This window comes from Diceros bicornis, chromosome 29, assembly GCF_020826845.1.
Source record: "Diceros bicornis minor isolate mBicDic1 chromosome 29, mDicBic1.mat.cur, whole genome shotgun sequence".
Lineage (NCBI taxonomy): Eukaryota > Metazoa > Chordata > Mammalia > Perissodactyla > Rhinocerotidae > Diceros > Diceros bicornis.
The window spans coordinates 22994711-23011581 of record NC_080768.1 but is presented as its reverse complement, the minus strand read 5'-3'; the positions used below and the strand labels follow the sequence as shown (position 1 = coordinate 23011581).

Sequence of the window (16871 nt, the reverse complement as noted above, 5' to 3'; positions counted from 1 at the left end):
CTCTTTCTGCTACTTCGTTGTTAGTGTATAGATATGCAACTGATTTTTGTATGTTGATTTTGTATCCTGCAACTTTACCGTATTCGTTTATTGCTTCTAAAAGTTTTTTAGTGGGTTCTTTAGGGTTTTCTTTATATAAAATCACGTCATCTGCAAATAGTGAGAGTTTCACTTCTTTCTTTCCAATTTGGATCCGTTTTATTTCTTTTTCTTGCCTGATTGCTCTGGCTAGGACTTCCAGTACTATGTTAAATAGGAGTGGTGAGAGAGGGCATCCTTGTCTGGTTCCTGTTCTTGGAGGGATAGCTTTCAGTTTTTCACCATTGAGGATGGTATTAACTGTGGTTTGTCATATATGGCCTTTATTATGTTGAGGTACTTTCCTTCTATACCCATTTTATTCAGTTTTTATTATAAATGGATGCTGTATCTTGTCATATGCTTTCTCTGCATCTATTGAGGTGATCATGTGATTTTTATTCTTCATTTTATTAATGTGGTGTATTACGTTGATTGATTTGCGAATGTTGAACCATCCCTGCATACCTGGAATAAATCCCAATTGATCATGGTGTATAATCGTTTTAACGTATTTGTTGTATGTGATTTGCTAGTATTTTGTTGAGGATTTTTGCATCGATGTTCATCAGTGATATTGGCCTGTAATTTTCTTGTTTTGTGTTGTCCTTGTCTGGTTTTGATATCAGCGTAATGTCGGCTTCGTAGAATGAGTTAGGGAGCTTCCCCCACTCCTCAATTTTTGAAAGAGTTTGGGAAGGATAGGTATTAAGTCTTCTTTGAATGTTTGGTAGAATTCACCAGGGAAGCCGTCTGGTCCTGGACTTTTATTTTTGGGGAGGTTTGTGATTACTGTTTCGATCTCCTTACTGGAGATTGGTCTGTTCAAATTCTCTATTTCTTCTTGATCCAGTTTTGGAAGGTTGTATGATTCTAAGAATTTATCCATTTCTTCCAGATTGTCGAATTGGTTGACATATAGCTTTTCATAGTATTCTCTTATAATCTTTTGTATTTCTGAGGTGTCTGTTGTAACCTCTCCTCTTTCATTTCTGATTTTACTTATTTGTGCCTTCTCTCTCTTTTTTTGGTGAGTCTAGCTAAAGGTTTGTCAATTTTGTTTAGCTTTTCAAAGAACCAGCTCTTGGTTTTATTAATTTTTTCTATTGTTTTTTTAGTCTATTTCATTTATTTCTGCTCTGATTTTTATTATTTCTCTTCTTCTACTGATTTTGGACTTTGTTTGTTCTTCTTTTTCCAAGTCCTTTACGTGCGTTGTTAGATTGTTTATTTGAGATTTTTCTTGTTTGTTGAGGTAGGCCTGTATTGCTATAAACTTCCCTCTTGGAACCGCTTTTGCTGTATCCCATAAATTCTGGCATGTCGTATTTTCGTTTTCATTTGCCTCCAGGTATATTTGATTTCTCCTTTGATTTCTTCGTTGACCCAATTGTTGTTCAGTAGCATTTTGTTTATTCTCCACATATTTGTGGTTTTTCTTCCTATAGTTGATTTCTAGTTTCATACCATTGTGGTCAGTAAAGATGCTTGGTATTATTTCAGTCGTCTTAAATTTATGTAGATTTGTTTTGTGGCCTAATATGTGATCAATCCTGGAGAATGTTCCATGTGGATTTGAAAAGAATGTGTATTCTTCGGTTTTTGGATGGAATGCTCTGTATATATCTACTACGTCCATCTGTTCTAGTGTGTCATTTAGAGCCAGTGTTTCCTTATTGATCTTCTGTTTGGATGATCTATCCGTTGGTGTAAATGGAGTGTTAAAGTCCCCTACTATTATTGTGTTACTGTCTATTTCTCTTTTTGTGTCTGTTAATAATTGCTTTATATATTTAGGTGCTCCTACATTGTGTCAGTAGATATTTACAAGTGTTATATCCTCTTGTGGGATTGTTCCCTTGATCATTATGTAATGCCCTTCTTTGTGTCTTTTTAAAGTTTTTATTTTAAAGTCCATTTTATCTGCTATGAGTATTGCTACCCCAGCTTTCTTTTCATTGCCATTTGTGTGGAGTATCTTTTTCCATCCCTTCACCTTCAGTTTGTGAGTGTCTTTAGGTCTGAAGTGCGTCTCTTGTATGCAGCATATATATGGGTCTTGTTGTTTTATCCAGTCAGCCTTTTAATTGGAGCATTTAGTCCATTGATATTTAAAACAGCTATTGATAAGTATGTACTTACTGCCATTTTTTAACTTTTTTATTTTTTCTCAGTGTTTTAGTAGTCCTTCTCTGTTCCTTTCTCCTTCTATACAGAATTGATGGTCTCTTTAATTTGACCTCTCTCTGAAAGCTCTACTCTTTAACCCCCTCCTCCCTCCTTTTGTGTTTTTGATATCATATCTAACCTCTTTTTTGTGCATTTGTGTCCATTACCCTCTTATCATGGAAATAGATAGTTTTTCCTATTTGTGGTCGTCTCTTTTCCCCTTAAATCCGTCCCTTTAACATTTCTTGGAGCACTGGTTTCTTGGTGACAAATTCCTTCAATTTTTGTTTGTCTGAGAAACTTTTGATCACTCCTTCCATTCTGAATGATATCCTTTGCCGGGTAGAGTATTCTTAGCTGTAAGTTTTTTCCTTTTAGCACTTTAAATATATCATGCCACTCTCTTCTAGCCTGTAAGGTTTCTGCTGAGAAGTCAGCTTATAGCCTTATGGGGTTTCCTGTGTATGTAACTTGTCTTTCTCTTGTGGCTTTTAGGATTCTCTCTTTATCTTTAATTCTGGACATTTTGATTATGATGTGTTTTGGTGTGGGCCTCTTTGGGTTTATCTTGTTTGGTGCTCTCTGTGCTTCCTGTACCTGGATGTCTGTTTCCTTCCTTAGGTTAGGGAAGTTTTCATCTATTATTTCTTGGAATAGATTCTCTGCTCCTTTGTCTTGATCTTCTCCTTCCGGGACACCTATAACACAGATGTTAGTGTGCTTGATGTTGTCCCAGAGGTCGCTTAGACTGTCTTCACTCTTTTTAATTCTTTTCTCTTTTACCTGTTCAGCTTGGGTAATTTCTTCTAGTCTTTCGTCCAGCTCACAGATCCATTCTTCTGTATCCTCTACTGTGCTTTTGAGTCCCTCTAGTGAATTTTTCATTTCCAGTATTGTATTCTTCATTTCTGATTGGTTCTTTTTTTTTTTTTTTTTTTTTTTTTTTTTTTTTTTTTTTTTGTGAGGAGATCAGCCCTGTGCTAACATCCGCCAATCCTCCTCTTTTTTTGCTGAGGAAGACGGCCCTGGGCTAACATCTGTGCCCATCTTCCTCCACTTTATATGGGACGCCGCCACAGCACGGCTTGCCAAGCAGTGCGTCGGTGCGCGCCCGGGATCCGAACCAGCGAACCCCAGGCCGCCGCAGCGGAGCGCGCGCACTTAACCGCTTGCGCCACCGGGCCGGCCCCTGATTGGTTCTTTTTTATATCTTCCATTTCTTTGTTGACATTCTCACTGAGTTCATCTGTTCTTCTCCCCAGATCAGTGAGCATCCTTAACACTCTTTGTTTGAACTCTCTGTTTGGTAGTTTGCTCATTTCTATTTCACTTAGTTCCTTTACTGGGGTTTTGTCCTGTTCCCTTACTTGGAATGTATTCCTTTGCCTCCTCATTTTGCCTCTTTCCTTGTGCTGTGTATTAGGTAGGTCAGTTACATCTCCTGCTCTTGGATAGGTGACCTTATATAAGTGATGCCTTAGGAGGCCTGCAGTGTGCTTCCCTCAGTTCTCAATGTTCCACAGTGACCCCTATGTGGGTTACATGTGTCCTTCTGTTGTGGCATGGTTGCTCTTCCCATAGGTGCCCAGGGAGGCCGAGTTATGCTCCTGGCCAGCTGTTGTAATGCTCAGCTGCTTGTAGTTGTTGTGGGCCCTTCAGTCTCTTTATCGGGTGTGGGAAGCCCCAGCACAGTTGGCTGCAAGTTCTAATACCACATTTGTGTTTCAGTATTTCTTTTTAGTGAGTAGGCCCCCAGCATGGCAGGTCGTTATGCCCAGGGGCTTACAAATGCTATAAGCCTCCAGCCTTTAGGTCTCTTGTCAGCTCTCTGAGGATTGCAGCTGGGTGGGGCTTTCCTCAGGCACTGGAGCACCCAAGTGTTTCAGGCTTTGAAAGGTAGGGCAAACCCCCTATGTGGGTCTTTGAAAAGCACAAGTCTTCTGCAGCTGACAAGCCCCGCCACACACAGGTCCACACACAGTCAACACAGTCCTGCCCCGTGTGCACGCCCCGACCTCCTGAAGTGGACCCAGTCTCTCCACTGCGGGAGCCCCACACACTCCACCACCGCCCCACACTCTCCGCCTGCTCCTTGTGCATGCCCTGCCGCACTGAAGTGGGCTCAGTTGCCTGGCTGCCGAGAATCCAGTCACCAATCTATGCAGGCCCACTAGTTACCGGAGGGCTTGTTGTTGGGTGGGGCCAGTCCCTAGGGTGGGCTGTCTGCCCTTGCTGAGCTGGATTAAATTGGTGCTCTAGTGGGTGGGGCAGACCTGGGCTAGCAGGCCCTAGGGAGAATTCCAATTGCATCTGTGTCGGCACGCCCACACCAGGCCACAACAATGGCTGCCACCAATGTCCCAGTCCCTGGAGAGGTCTCACCTCTCACTGCAATGCACTCAGATCCTATCAGGTGAGTCTCTTTTCACCGAAGCACTGTTTACCTTTCTTTCTGTTTATTTTAGGTTGCTTTCTGAAACGGCTGAGTTTGCGTGTGGGCCTTTTAAGAGCCGGTTTTAATTTCTTTGTGAAGCAGCTTTTCTGAGGGTACTCCCCAATGTTTTAGTAGCAGGCGAAGTCAGATATTATGCCACTTGTCTTGATTGTGCTGGGTCCACAAAATGCCTACTTGGGAGCACTCCCTGGCTCAGGCCCTGCTCCTCCAGGGAGGGCTTCAGACCTTTGGGCTGCTCCCGGGCGGCCGTGAAGCTGGCGGCTTGTGAAGGCGGCATTTTTTCTCTCCAGAAGGGAGTTTCTGCCTCTTCTGCCTCGATTAGGATTGTCCTTTGTTGCAGCAGTTCCTCTTATCCAGTTTTCAGTTCTGTCTCAGGGGTAATTTTTCCACGAGTAGTTGTAAATTGGCCGTGTGCGCGGGAGGAGGTGAGTTCAGAGTCTGCTCACGCCGCCATCTTGACTTCTTCTGAAAGCTTTAAATTATTACAGCAACCTTGTTTTACAAATAAGGTAACTGAACCACAGGTTGATTAAGTAATGTGCTCAATCCCACACAGCTAGATAAAATCTAGCAGCCTGGTTAGAAACCAGAGCTCCCAGCCATTAGAGTGTGATACTTCTGTTGAAGATGGTTGTTGTGTTTGGTGCCATAAAGTTGTTTTTTTTTCTTGTGATGAGATCAGTCCTGTGCTAACATATGCCAATCCCCCCCCCCCCCCTTTTTTCTTTTGCTGCGAAAGACTGGCCCTGGGCTAACATCCGTGCCCATCTTCCTCCACTTTATATGGGACGCCGCCACAGCATGGCTTGCCAAGCAGTGCGTCACTGCATGCCTGGGATCCAATCTGGTGAACCCCGGGCCACCGCTGCAGAGCGCGTGCACTTAACCACTTGCGCCACCGGGCCAGCCCCTGGTGCCATAATGTTTTTGTAGTAGAACCAGAAGTTGTATATCAGCCTATTATATACAAAATATTTCTCATATACCTGGATTCACATTGATAGTATACTGATTAAGTATAAAGATGAATGTTGTTAATTTGTATTCTTCAAATAGAGCTTAAAGAAATAGAAAATTACACCAAGAATTTAGTGTCTCATTTGGCAGATTAGCAGGTTCAACCAGTAACATCCATCATTAGTGGAACCCATTCTCAAGGCCTTCAGAGCCATGGTACTGTCAGCTGTGTTTTATGGGTCTAATACCTGAATCCTTATCAGTGTCATTTTCATTTCTTAGACAGGTTTCATTTATCATACCATTGTACTATATTTCACGTCAAATGTCAAGATAAATTCTCTGATGTCAAAGATTTAGAGGCAGTGATTTCCCAGACTTGCTCATCAGAATGCAGTGGTCCTGGACATATGGAGAAAATAGATGACACTAGACTTCTAAAGCAGTTGGCGTTAGGTGAACTATAGAGCAAGTGTCATTCTTAGGGCAATATAAGAGAAGTTTCAAGGATATAAACTAAAGCTATCTAAAGAACTGGACTACAAAAACAATCATAGCTAATAGTCTAGCAGGATGTAATGGGACTCAGACTCGGCAATATTTTGCTTATATTACAATCAAAGAGACAGTAAACATGAATAAATACAAAGTGCAAATAAGGATCAGAGGATGGTCTAACAGATAACGCTAAAAGGTTCATTATTGAGAAATAATTGCCTGGCCACCAGGGTACTTGTCATCCACATGAATATATGTAGATATATATAGAATTATCAAAGCATTATCATGTGAGTACTGAGAGTGAAGCTGTGGACGTCCATTTTCACAGATATAGCAAAAAAAGAAGAGGAGAAATGTAAGAGACTATGCTTCAGAAGACAATGATTCTTGTTTATTTTGTGTGTAAATGCATTTTTATAGACTTTGCTTGATAATAACATCTTTTCTATCACCTATTAGCCTCGTAAATAACAAAAAAGAGATCTTTATCAGGGAAATGAATTACAGAGAGATTAAATGGCTTTCCTGGAGGAAATCATTCCCTTTATTGGCAAAGCTAGAAATGCATTTCTTAGACCAATCACAGGTGGAAAATATTTGGTGATATGAAATGAGTGATTTTATTTTTAACAGAGAATGATGTAAATTTTAAGCTGCATTAGTTGTTTTTTTGTTCTTGCATTTCGGATTTACATTTATAATAATGACGTGAGAATATTAATCCTCCTTAATGGTTCTTTTTTTCTAAGGATAAATAAGAGAAGAAAAACCCACACATTTTGATTATATTATACTTTTCATATACCCTGATGTGACAGAGCTACCAAAGCTTTTGCGTTGTAGATTTACATATTCAGTATATTGCACATTAAAAGCTATTTAGTTGGATTTTAAAATGCTAAAGAATAACATAACTTTTCATTTTGAACTTTTTATCACTTCAGTTGTAAAAGAAAATTCTGTGCGGGTAATTATGCTACACATTTTAAGTTTTCTTTTGTTACTGAATAAAACAAAATCTTTAAGTCTAGAAATGTGTTGTCAACAAAATATTAATTACTAAAATTACTTAGAAGGTGAGTCAGAGGACCTTTTAAATTTTTGCTGTACACTTGAAAGAAAGTTTTATGTTGGGATGTTTTTATTCTCTTAACATTTTGAAAGTACAGCAAGTATGAGAAGCTCTCTATTTCATTGGTCATATTATCAGTTTTGTTCCAAAAGTAAAAAGTGCTTCTGTAAACTTTATCCCCAATAGCTGTTTCACTTTGGAGCCTAAGGTTGATTTATATCACCAAGGAGTGTTCCATTCCAGCCCTGCACTCTGAGTTCTTATTGGCTGACATTCTAAGGAAGGGCAATATAATGAACTATTTCAGCATATTCTGCTTTGGATTTCCTTAGTATTGATTGGAGGTGGGGATTTTTGTTCTCTTTTGTTGTTACTTTCTTTTTTTTTGGGCTTAAAATACATGGACTGCCAGTCTTATTGACACTGTAATTCAGGTAAACTCATGAGGAGAGATATTTCTCCACTTTACTATCAGGACTGACAACTTTTTTTTGGAGAAGTGTTTGAATAAGACCAAGCATACCTTCCTAGCCTGGGGCCACAGCTACCCAAAAGGTGTCATCTGTTCCCTGTCCCTAGTTAGGAGCTACTAGCCCACCATTTGGTTCTTCAATTTCCAGAGGCTCAGTTGCTGCCTCTGTAACTTTTACTATGCCTCTTGTAGTTTTCTAGAGAATCTCTCAGAATACTGGACAGGATGACTGAAATTTGGGTTTTTAGAGATATGCTGTGATGTTATCTGTTGCTCATCTGCCTGATAAACATCATGTGGTTTCTTCTGCTGCTTGGGCCCCGTTTGCAGCCAGCACTCTTGATAGGCTTGCATCCACAGAGCCCTTAAATTACTACCTTTGAAATAGCAATTCTTTTTTTTGTTTTAAAAAACAAAAACACCTCATACTAATAAGATATATATATGCAATTCTTTAATTTTTTTTTTTAAAAACCTACTAGTAAGATGATTTCTCTGAATATGTAGCCTTCCTGACAGCTTTTACAAGATTATACATTCCCCTCTTCCTACATAGCCTCTTACAAAAATATAGGTATATAGAAATGGCTTTCAGCTCATTTTTAGTGCAGATTTCTGACCTATTGTATTAGAATTATCACAGACCTGTTGTATTTGAATCTCCACATATGGTCTCTGAGAATCTGTTTTTTAAACAAGCATCCCAGCATCCCAGATGAATTTCATACACATGCATTTTTGAGACTCACTGACTGACCTAGGTGGGTGGTCAGCCTTTTTGATCCTCAAATAGGATAAGAAATATGAAGAAGTCTCTTTTGGATTATGGCTGGGGCGGGTAAGGATTTCACACTACATACAACCAGTCATGCAATATGTTCAAATGGGGAAGGGCTAAAAGATGTCCTAAAGTTTCAGTTAATAAGAGAGTGATGGTTTATTGCTAACAACTGACAGAGACAAAATGCTTTGAGTGGCAGGCAATGAATGAGATTTATCACTACTTTCATAAAGAACTGTTTTATTTTATGTCTATTGCAATCATTTTTTAGTTTAAGCCAAATATTTAATGAAGTACTTAGGAATTTCCAGCACAAGATATGTTTAGCCTCTAGGGAAATCAAACACAGCGGCATTCTTTGCCACCTGGATGTAGATAATAACTATTTATATCTCTTTTTTCAGGCAAATCCAGAAGGACTTGGCCTAGATCTTGTATGATCTATATCACCTCTGCCATTTGGTATAGCAGCCTAGCAAGAATTGATGCTACCTTGGAGAGGTTGATGTAGGTTGATGAATAAAAAGAAGACCCCTAAGGAGAGGGCTAGAAATGTGGAACTATCAAGAAACAGAGAAATCTTTTATTAGAATGTCAGAGTGATAAGTACCTTGGGATTTCAACTTGTTTTGTGCAGTCACAGTAATGACCCAAGATACTTCCTTTTGCCATTAGCTCAACAGAAGCCTGCCTGCTTGCCTGTTCTCACACTTTCAGTTTGTTTTTACTAAAGACTCAATTAATTGTTTCCATCTCAAGCAGTATTATAGTATTTTACAGTGAGAAGATGGTCGGATGCCTTTGAGTATTTGTATTAATTTTAACACTAAATAAGATAGTGTATCTTAACAGTTCAAAAGCATATTTCCTGGACATTAGTATTCCAAGAAAGAAACTGAAAAGGAAACAATAGAGAAGTATTATTTCATTTTAGTATTCTCTGTATCTTAGCACACAAAGGAGACTCAGGACAAAGGTGCTATTACTTCATTCCTACTAACATATATTTTGAAATACCATCTGGTTTGCATAGAATTACATGGTAGAAAATGATTGATTCCATCATACACAAAAAAGGAATCCCTCATTTTATATGAGCTTTGATTGGGAAAGCAATGGCTCTTCTACTGGCAGATCTCAAGTAGCCAAGATTAATTTCAAAGACAAATAAGTTTATTTAAAACAGTGAGGCAACCCTTTTGACTTCTTGGAAGTGCTGTCAAAGAAAATACAAGATTTTCATCCTATATTCTGTTTTTATGTTGATAATAAATTGTTGTTTTCTTTTTTTGCTATTGCAATACTCTGTTGCAAAGAATAAGAATCATATGCTAGACAATTGAGAGATTATCACTTAAAAGATTTTCTTAAATTTCAAGTGTCTGTTGTCCTTGTACTGAAAAGTAGTAAATAAGAGACTGAAAAAAGGCTAAAAAAGGATTCACACAGGTAATTTTTCACGATTTATGCAAGACGCGGCAAAGAAAATGGAAATAAAATGTACATGTCATTTCACACTGATTTGAGTCAAACTGCATGAAAAGATTGGACAGAAAATTCTCGTAGATGGTGAAAGATAATCACAGCAGTGTTTCCTCTAGCTGTTGACAGGCTCTTGGTTCATTTTGCAATCATGTGTTTTAAAATGAAAGAAGGGACCAAAAGCGCTTTTGTGGATTTGACCTTGAACTGAGACAAATTGTCATTTGGGTAACACCCAACAATAAAAAATCTTTTTTCCATTCATTTACCATTTTCTTGGTGTCATAAATGATTTTTTAAGATGTTACATTTTTTAAAATTATAGAAATTCAAAATTACATCTCTCTGGGATTGGTTTAAGAACACTTATTTTTGTTTTTTTCTGGTGAGGAACTTAAACTGAAGCAAATAGATGCTGGTATATATTTTATTAGTGAATAAGGGAAAAATAACAACTAATTTGAATCCTATGTATTATTATCTCAAAAGAGTTGTTTTCTGGCTTACATATATCACTGAACAATATTTCATACTCTGCTTATGTGAATATTTGGTTTTGCTCTAAAGCCCATTTACCTGAAACAGTTTCAAGTGCATCAGACAGGTTGGTTGTTTATATCTTGCTTTTGCTCCAAGGCTGATAATTTTAATATCAGCTTGGTATATAAGGGACTTGAACAAGAAGTTTAAAAATAAAAAATTATTCACTGGCAGGAGAATTTAACCCAGACATAGTCTATTGTTAATTGACTAACAGTAGGCATAAACCAGTGGGCATTATGCTCATCTGTGAGTTATGTGACTAAGAGAGTAAAAGTTTGAAATTCATTTGAATCTTAGATAATTAAGTATAATAATAATGATAGATAACATTTCTTGACTGCTTACTGGGTTTTAGGCCTGATGCTAAATATTTTTCGAGTATTACCTAATTCACTTCTCACGTTTTGTTTTTTTCATTATACAGTTGAACAATTTGAGGCTTAGAATAATTTCATTCAAGGTCACGCTTGTGGCACACCCAGGATAGGGACACCAACTCAGGCATTTTGATGGAAATCCATTTTATAAACTACTATACTGCCCTGTGTTCTTGATACAATCAATTTCAGTATCTTTATTTTACAGATTAGGAAACTGAGACCCAAAGGGTTGAACTGGCAAGATTAACAACTAGTTACTTAAATTGAATGGATATTATCAGCACTAGAAACTGGAAATTCCTGACTCTAAGTTCAGTGTGCTTTTCATTACAAAGCCTTCTCAGACACCAGCCTATTGGTCCACACTGGCCATTGTTATTTTCAGAACATTAAGTGTATAAAAGGACTCCTTGATGATTACTCGCTACCAACACAATTTAAAAATAATATTGAAAAAGCGGAGTATAAAGACTGATAATCATCTTCCCAAGAATTTAGGAATAAGTTAAATGGAATGAGATTTCTTTTATCTACTGACATATACTATATTTAGCTTCATTTTCATTTCTTTTTCTGGTACTGTTATGTAAGAGGTATTAGAACCATTGTATTAAACAAAATATTACTAATTTTTATTTTCAAATATGTTACTTGAAATTAAAAGAGTATTATTCATATATGTTATTTATTTATATTATGCTATGTAAACTTAAAATCATCTAATTTTTCTTCTAAACAAAATTGGCCTTTAGGTAAGTCATGGCAATGAATTTTCTGATTAAGTAATTTTTATGAACCATTCTTTTTGTTTGATTTTCATTCATATGCTGTAGGAAGTGTTCAGTGGAATGGACAAGTGAAGAACATTTATATTAATGGTTTGTCCAAGCATTTGTTTCTGTGGAAAAAATAAATACATATCTAATATCAAAGACCATACAAATTTTCTTCTAGACTAGTCATCTGATGTGCAAATAAATGCATTGTGCTTATAAATACAAGTTAAATATATATTTAGGATTAAGTTATCATTAGTTATTGATATTTCCCTTGTCAGAATTAGTGAAAATCGGAGAGGAAAATAGAATATCAATGAACATCATGCTAAAGCTGTAAAGGAATTCATTACTCAATGTTTCTTCTTTCAAAGGATTTTGAAAGTGCATACATCAGTTAAATACAAATTTTTAAAACCAGCTTAAAAATGTGGACCTTAGTTCAGTCTTAATTGGATTAAGTCATTGCTTTAGGTGGCCCCATAAATGAAAGATACGTGTCTAAGGTCAATGTTTAAGACTTCTGGAATGCTTATTTTTCCTTTTATTTTTCTGTTTGCTCTTACGGCTTTTAGTACATGCCAGTAATCTCTCCATGGCACTTTGGTACACAAAACGTGTTCTCATAGTCTGAATGTGTAACCTTCTGAGAGCATAGTTTCTGTTTGTTTTCTGTTTTGTTACATTGGATCCCCATTGTCTAACTCAGTGCCTGGTACATAATAATTGCTCAATAAAAATGTATCAAATGAGTTCTAGTTTATTAAATTCTGAAGTGTTTTGGAGTATCTGGTCTTGAAGTGATTTTGATCACTAAAGAAGATGGACAGGGGCCGACCCGGTGGCGCAAGCAGTTAAGTGTGCGCGCTCTGCTGCGGCAGCCCGGGGTCCGCCAGTTCGGATCCCAGGCGCGCACCGACGCACCACTTGGCAAGCCATGCTGTGGCGGTGTCCCATATAAAGTAGAGGAAGATGGGCATAGATGTTAGCCCAGGGCCAGTCTTCCTCAGCAAAAAGAAGAGGATTGGCAGATGTTAGCTCAGGGCCGATCTTTCTCACAAAAAAAAATAAAAAATGGACAAAAATCAAATATTACTACAGGTTCCTGAATATCATCTTTTTAAAATATCAGTTCCTGACACTCAATTCACCTGTGAAAATAAAGTGAATTTCTGAATGGCATTTAAACATGCTCACCTAATGTTCAGAAGATACAAATAGTTTGTTTGGAATAGAGACTTTAAAATGATTTATCCATGATTATTTTTGATTATTTACTATGGAAAAAACCAGGTACTTTTCTAATTACTTAACATGACATTGTCTTATTTGACTTTTAGGACAGTATTTTGAGGGATATCTTCCTGTTCTTAGTAAAGATGAGATCACTGAGGTTAAATAATTTGTTCAGGATGACATAGGTAGCAAGTGGCAGATTCAGGACTGTCTCCAAGCCTTTACTCTGTACTGCCTCATGTATGTAAGAAATAAGCCACAAGTATTATAGATCAGTTATAGTGAAATAAGTCTCTAAGGACCAAGTGTGGATTTTTTTTAACCTAGCTGTATTTTTAAATTAAATAGAAATATGTAGGTTCTTTGGTGTTGTGACTAGAAGCAGAAAATAGATTGCATGATATATTTTTCTCACACATTTGGCAAAGTTACTGAGTAGGGTAATGATAGAATCTGATTAGCTTCAGTAGGATTAATCTGACTGACAAACAGACTATAGGGTAGAGGCAGGGAGAACAAAGGGGGCTATTGCAATAATCTAGGCAAGAGATGATGACTGTTGGACCAGATAATAAATCTTGGGCCTTATCGTCGGGCTCCTTTGCCAGTGCTTCATGGGAGGGGTGATAAGTGGTTGAATTTGGAATGGATTTTGAAAGTAGAGGCAACCGTGTTTTTTGAATGATTGGAGACAAGGGAAGGGAAGGGAGGGAGGACAGAAGAAGAGACAAGGATGGTTCCAAGGTTTTGGCCTAAACAACTGGGAAAATTAAGTTGCTGTTTCTGGGATAGAAAGGGAGGCATATCAAACTTGATATTTGACCGTTTTAAGTTTTAGACTTCCAAGTGGAGTCTATTAGTGAAGACTATTAGACAGACTACCAAGAGGAGATGGATGTATCAGACCAATACACAAATCTAAAGGACTGGGCTTGAGATATAAATGTGGGAATTGGCAGTACAGAAATGGTAATTAAAGTCATGGGATTGGATGAGAACACCTGGGAAGGTTTAGTATGGAGAATAGGCTTAAGTCTATGGAGCTCTGAGATACTCCAGAATTTAGAGTTAGGATGAGAGAGAACAGCCAAGGGGCCTTAGGAAGAGGAGCCAGTGCAGTGCAAGAATCAAGAGTGGCATCCTAGAAGTTAGGTGAAGAAAGTATTACGAAAAAGGAGAGTGGTCACATGCAGCAGATTCTTCAGATAGATCAAGTCAAGAAAGACTGAGATAAGACCATAGGATTTGAAGTGTAGAAGTCTGTTGATGACATTGACCAGGGAAGACTCTATTACTTATACAAAAAAGCTTTGAAACCAATCACTTAGAAAATCTCTGAAGTTCTTCTCTAAATGTGTGACTCTAATATAGGCAGACTACCCTATAGTTGTTATATAAATCTGGACATATTATCCAGTAATGTTACATTTAGATATTTTAGTCAGTCATATAAATGTTGATTTTAATTACTTTAACGGTCAACATTTAATTATGTGATTGCCAGATTAAGCTTTTAAAAAATGTTTCACTTGATTTTCTTGTGTTTTAATAAGTTGTTATTATGTGGTGGAAAAGGCATGCACCTTGGAGGTTGTCAGACCCAGGTTTCAATCCACATTCCACCAGTTACTTGTTGTGCAGTCTTAAGTAAGTTAATTTCCCTAAATCTCAGTTTCCTCATTTAGAAAATGACATGATATTAATTATTTTATATATGGTTGTTAAGAAGATACAATGGGACAACATGTGAAGCATCCAGTCAATGTCCAGCAAATAACAAAGTAATGTAGTGAATGACATCTCAGGACCCAAAGTCAAATAGACCTAATTTCAAATTCCAGAGTTCACAGGTAGTAGATGTGAAAACCTGGGCAAGTGTCTTCACCTCTCGGAAGCCTTAGTTACCTTATCTAGAAAATGGCTATAATAAAAATACCTACCTTGTAGGATTATTAGAATTAAATGAGATACTGCATGTGAAAGTTTTAAGGGTCTTATACAAACTAAGTGCGTGATAAATGGTAGCTATTATTATTAGTACTTGGTATGGTTGTATTTGTTATTATCCTTGCTGTTATAATTATTAGAATGATAAAACCTTTGTTTCTTACTTCTGAGGGTCTTAGTTTCTAATCAGACTTGAAGTGATGTCAAGCATAGCTTATAGTATTTGTATTTGTTTTACTGCCTTTTTTCATAATTTCACTATTGTCATTCATTAGTAATGTTAAAAACCTTAAATGATTAGCTAGCAGCTAGATTATGATTTTCAAAGCCATACTTGTCTCCATATAGGGACATTTAAATGGATAGAGTCCAAAGAAAACTTATGTGATAAGATTTCTCAGAAGCTATAATGTGGATGAACCAGCAGTGGCTATCTTTTAACCAGTCTGCTTGAAGCTGTGCTTAAAGAATACATCTAAACACACTTTTGGATAAGGCAGCTGTGCTGTGAATTACTCAGAAATTAGAGGTGGAAACAAAGACAGTTTAGATCAGAGGATAAAGAACAGCCTTTACGTGAGAATACCAAGACAGAATTGATGACAAAACACAGAAGACTTTATATGCTTCAAAAAGATTGTAGGAATCATCTAATTCAGTTCCTAATTTTATAGATGAGGGGATATTGAATTTCTGAGAGATTTGGTGACATGTGCAGGGTTAAGGCCAAGAAGGAATAATTTTCTGACTCTTAAATACTCTTTCCATTAAAGCATACATGCTTTCATCCATATTTATTGTCAAAAATAAAAATAAAGGAAAATTTTTGGTCCTCTCAAATGACACAATTATGCTTCATACGTGATGTAAAATTGAGGACATTGATTTATGTTGTAGATGTCATTTTTTTTCCTCCAGAATTTCTTTTAATAAACAGAAAACCTAGAAAGTGACTTTTGTTTAAAGCAACTGTATGGCAACTAATTCATAAGAAAGATTAACAACAGAAATACTGTGGGAGTCAGTTTTTTAGGAGCAAAATTGCCTGATGGAGATTTGTGTCAGATTTTCTGTTAATGACTGGTATCAACTAATATAGTTCTTATTAGGTATGGAAAACTGCATTTCTCAATGGGGTAAATAGTTTTAATAGTTATATTTTGAAAAAATCAATTTAAATACTCTAATGGAATGAATGCATTTATAAAGCTATCTCCTTATTTTAAAAACATTGATAATGTGGAAAAAGTGATTTAACATTGGACAGGTCATTTTTCACTTGTTTTAAAGGATGAAGAATCAGTAACTTAGTTGCTCTAGTTTGTACTTTATGCTATCAAGTACGTTTTGCAGTAACTCTGGAAGAATCATTACGTTGTGTGTATGTGTCTGTGATAAACCTTTTAACAAATTATCTTAAGTTTACTCTTACTATTAAGTTGCTTTCTACAGTTTCCAGTAATATCATCAACCAACATTTTCGTCTGTTATTTCCAGTTAACTAATAATTATTTTATTCAAAAGAATTATAAATAGGAGCTTAATTAATAGATTTTCCCATTGTTTAGCTTCATGGCATAAAACTACAAAATATAAAAAAAAAAACTACCGAAAAATCTGCTTTTCCCCGGATGGTAATTTTTACTTCTTTGTCTTGTTTTATAGAGCTACATCCATGGAAGCAGCCAGGCTCAATTCGTGGCAGAGTCACACATTATTCTGGTACTAAGTATCCTTTAAAATACTGATGGATTGAAAAGGGCTAACCAAAGCTGCATACTATCAAATTGATTTTTTTTCTTGACAATAAATATCAAGACTTTCAAAAGATATTAAATTTTAAACTTTTCCACGTGACTAATTTTCTAATTCCTATGCTAATTATTTCCTATTACAATACAGTTTTGTTTCTATTCTGAATCATTAACAGACTATAATTCTCTCTTTTTTACCAACTGTTGAATTTCAAAGTATAGCTTTTTCTCTGCATTCATTATCTCTGGCTAGACTTTTTCCTGAAGT

The 16871-nt window shown here is 36.7% G+C and overlaps 1 protein-coding gene across 6 annotated transcripts in view; it reads left to right on the top strand.

Annotated features, from left to right (window-relative positions):
• The window catches only part of TUSC3 (tumor suppressor candidate 3), a 412886-nt gene that overhangs the window by 360881 nt on the left and 35134 nt on the right, over positions 1-16871 (top strand). For all 6 annotated transcript variants that reach the window (XM_058525099.1, XM_058525101.1, XM_058525102.1 and 3 more), the window contains one exon: positions 16515-16578. In XM_058525099.1, the coding sequence (XP_058381082.1) occupies positions 16515-16578 (64 nt within the window). The remainder of the gene's footprint in view (positions 1-16514; positions 16579-16871) is intronic.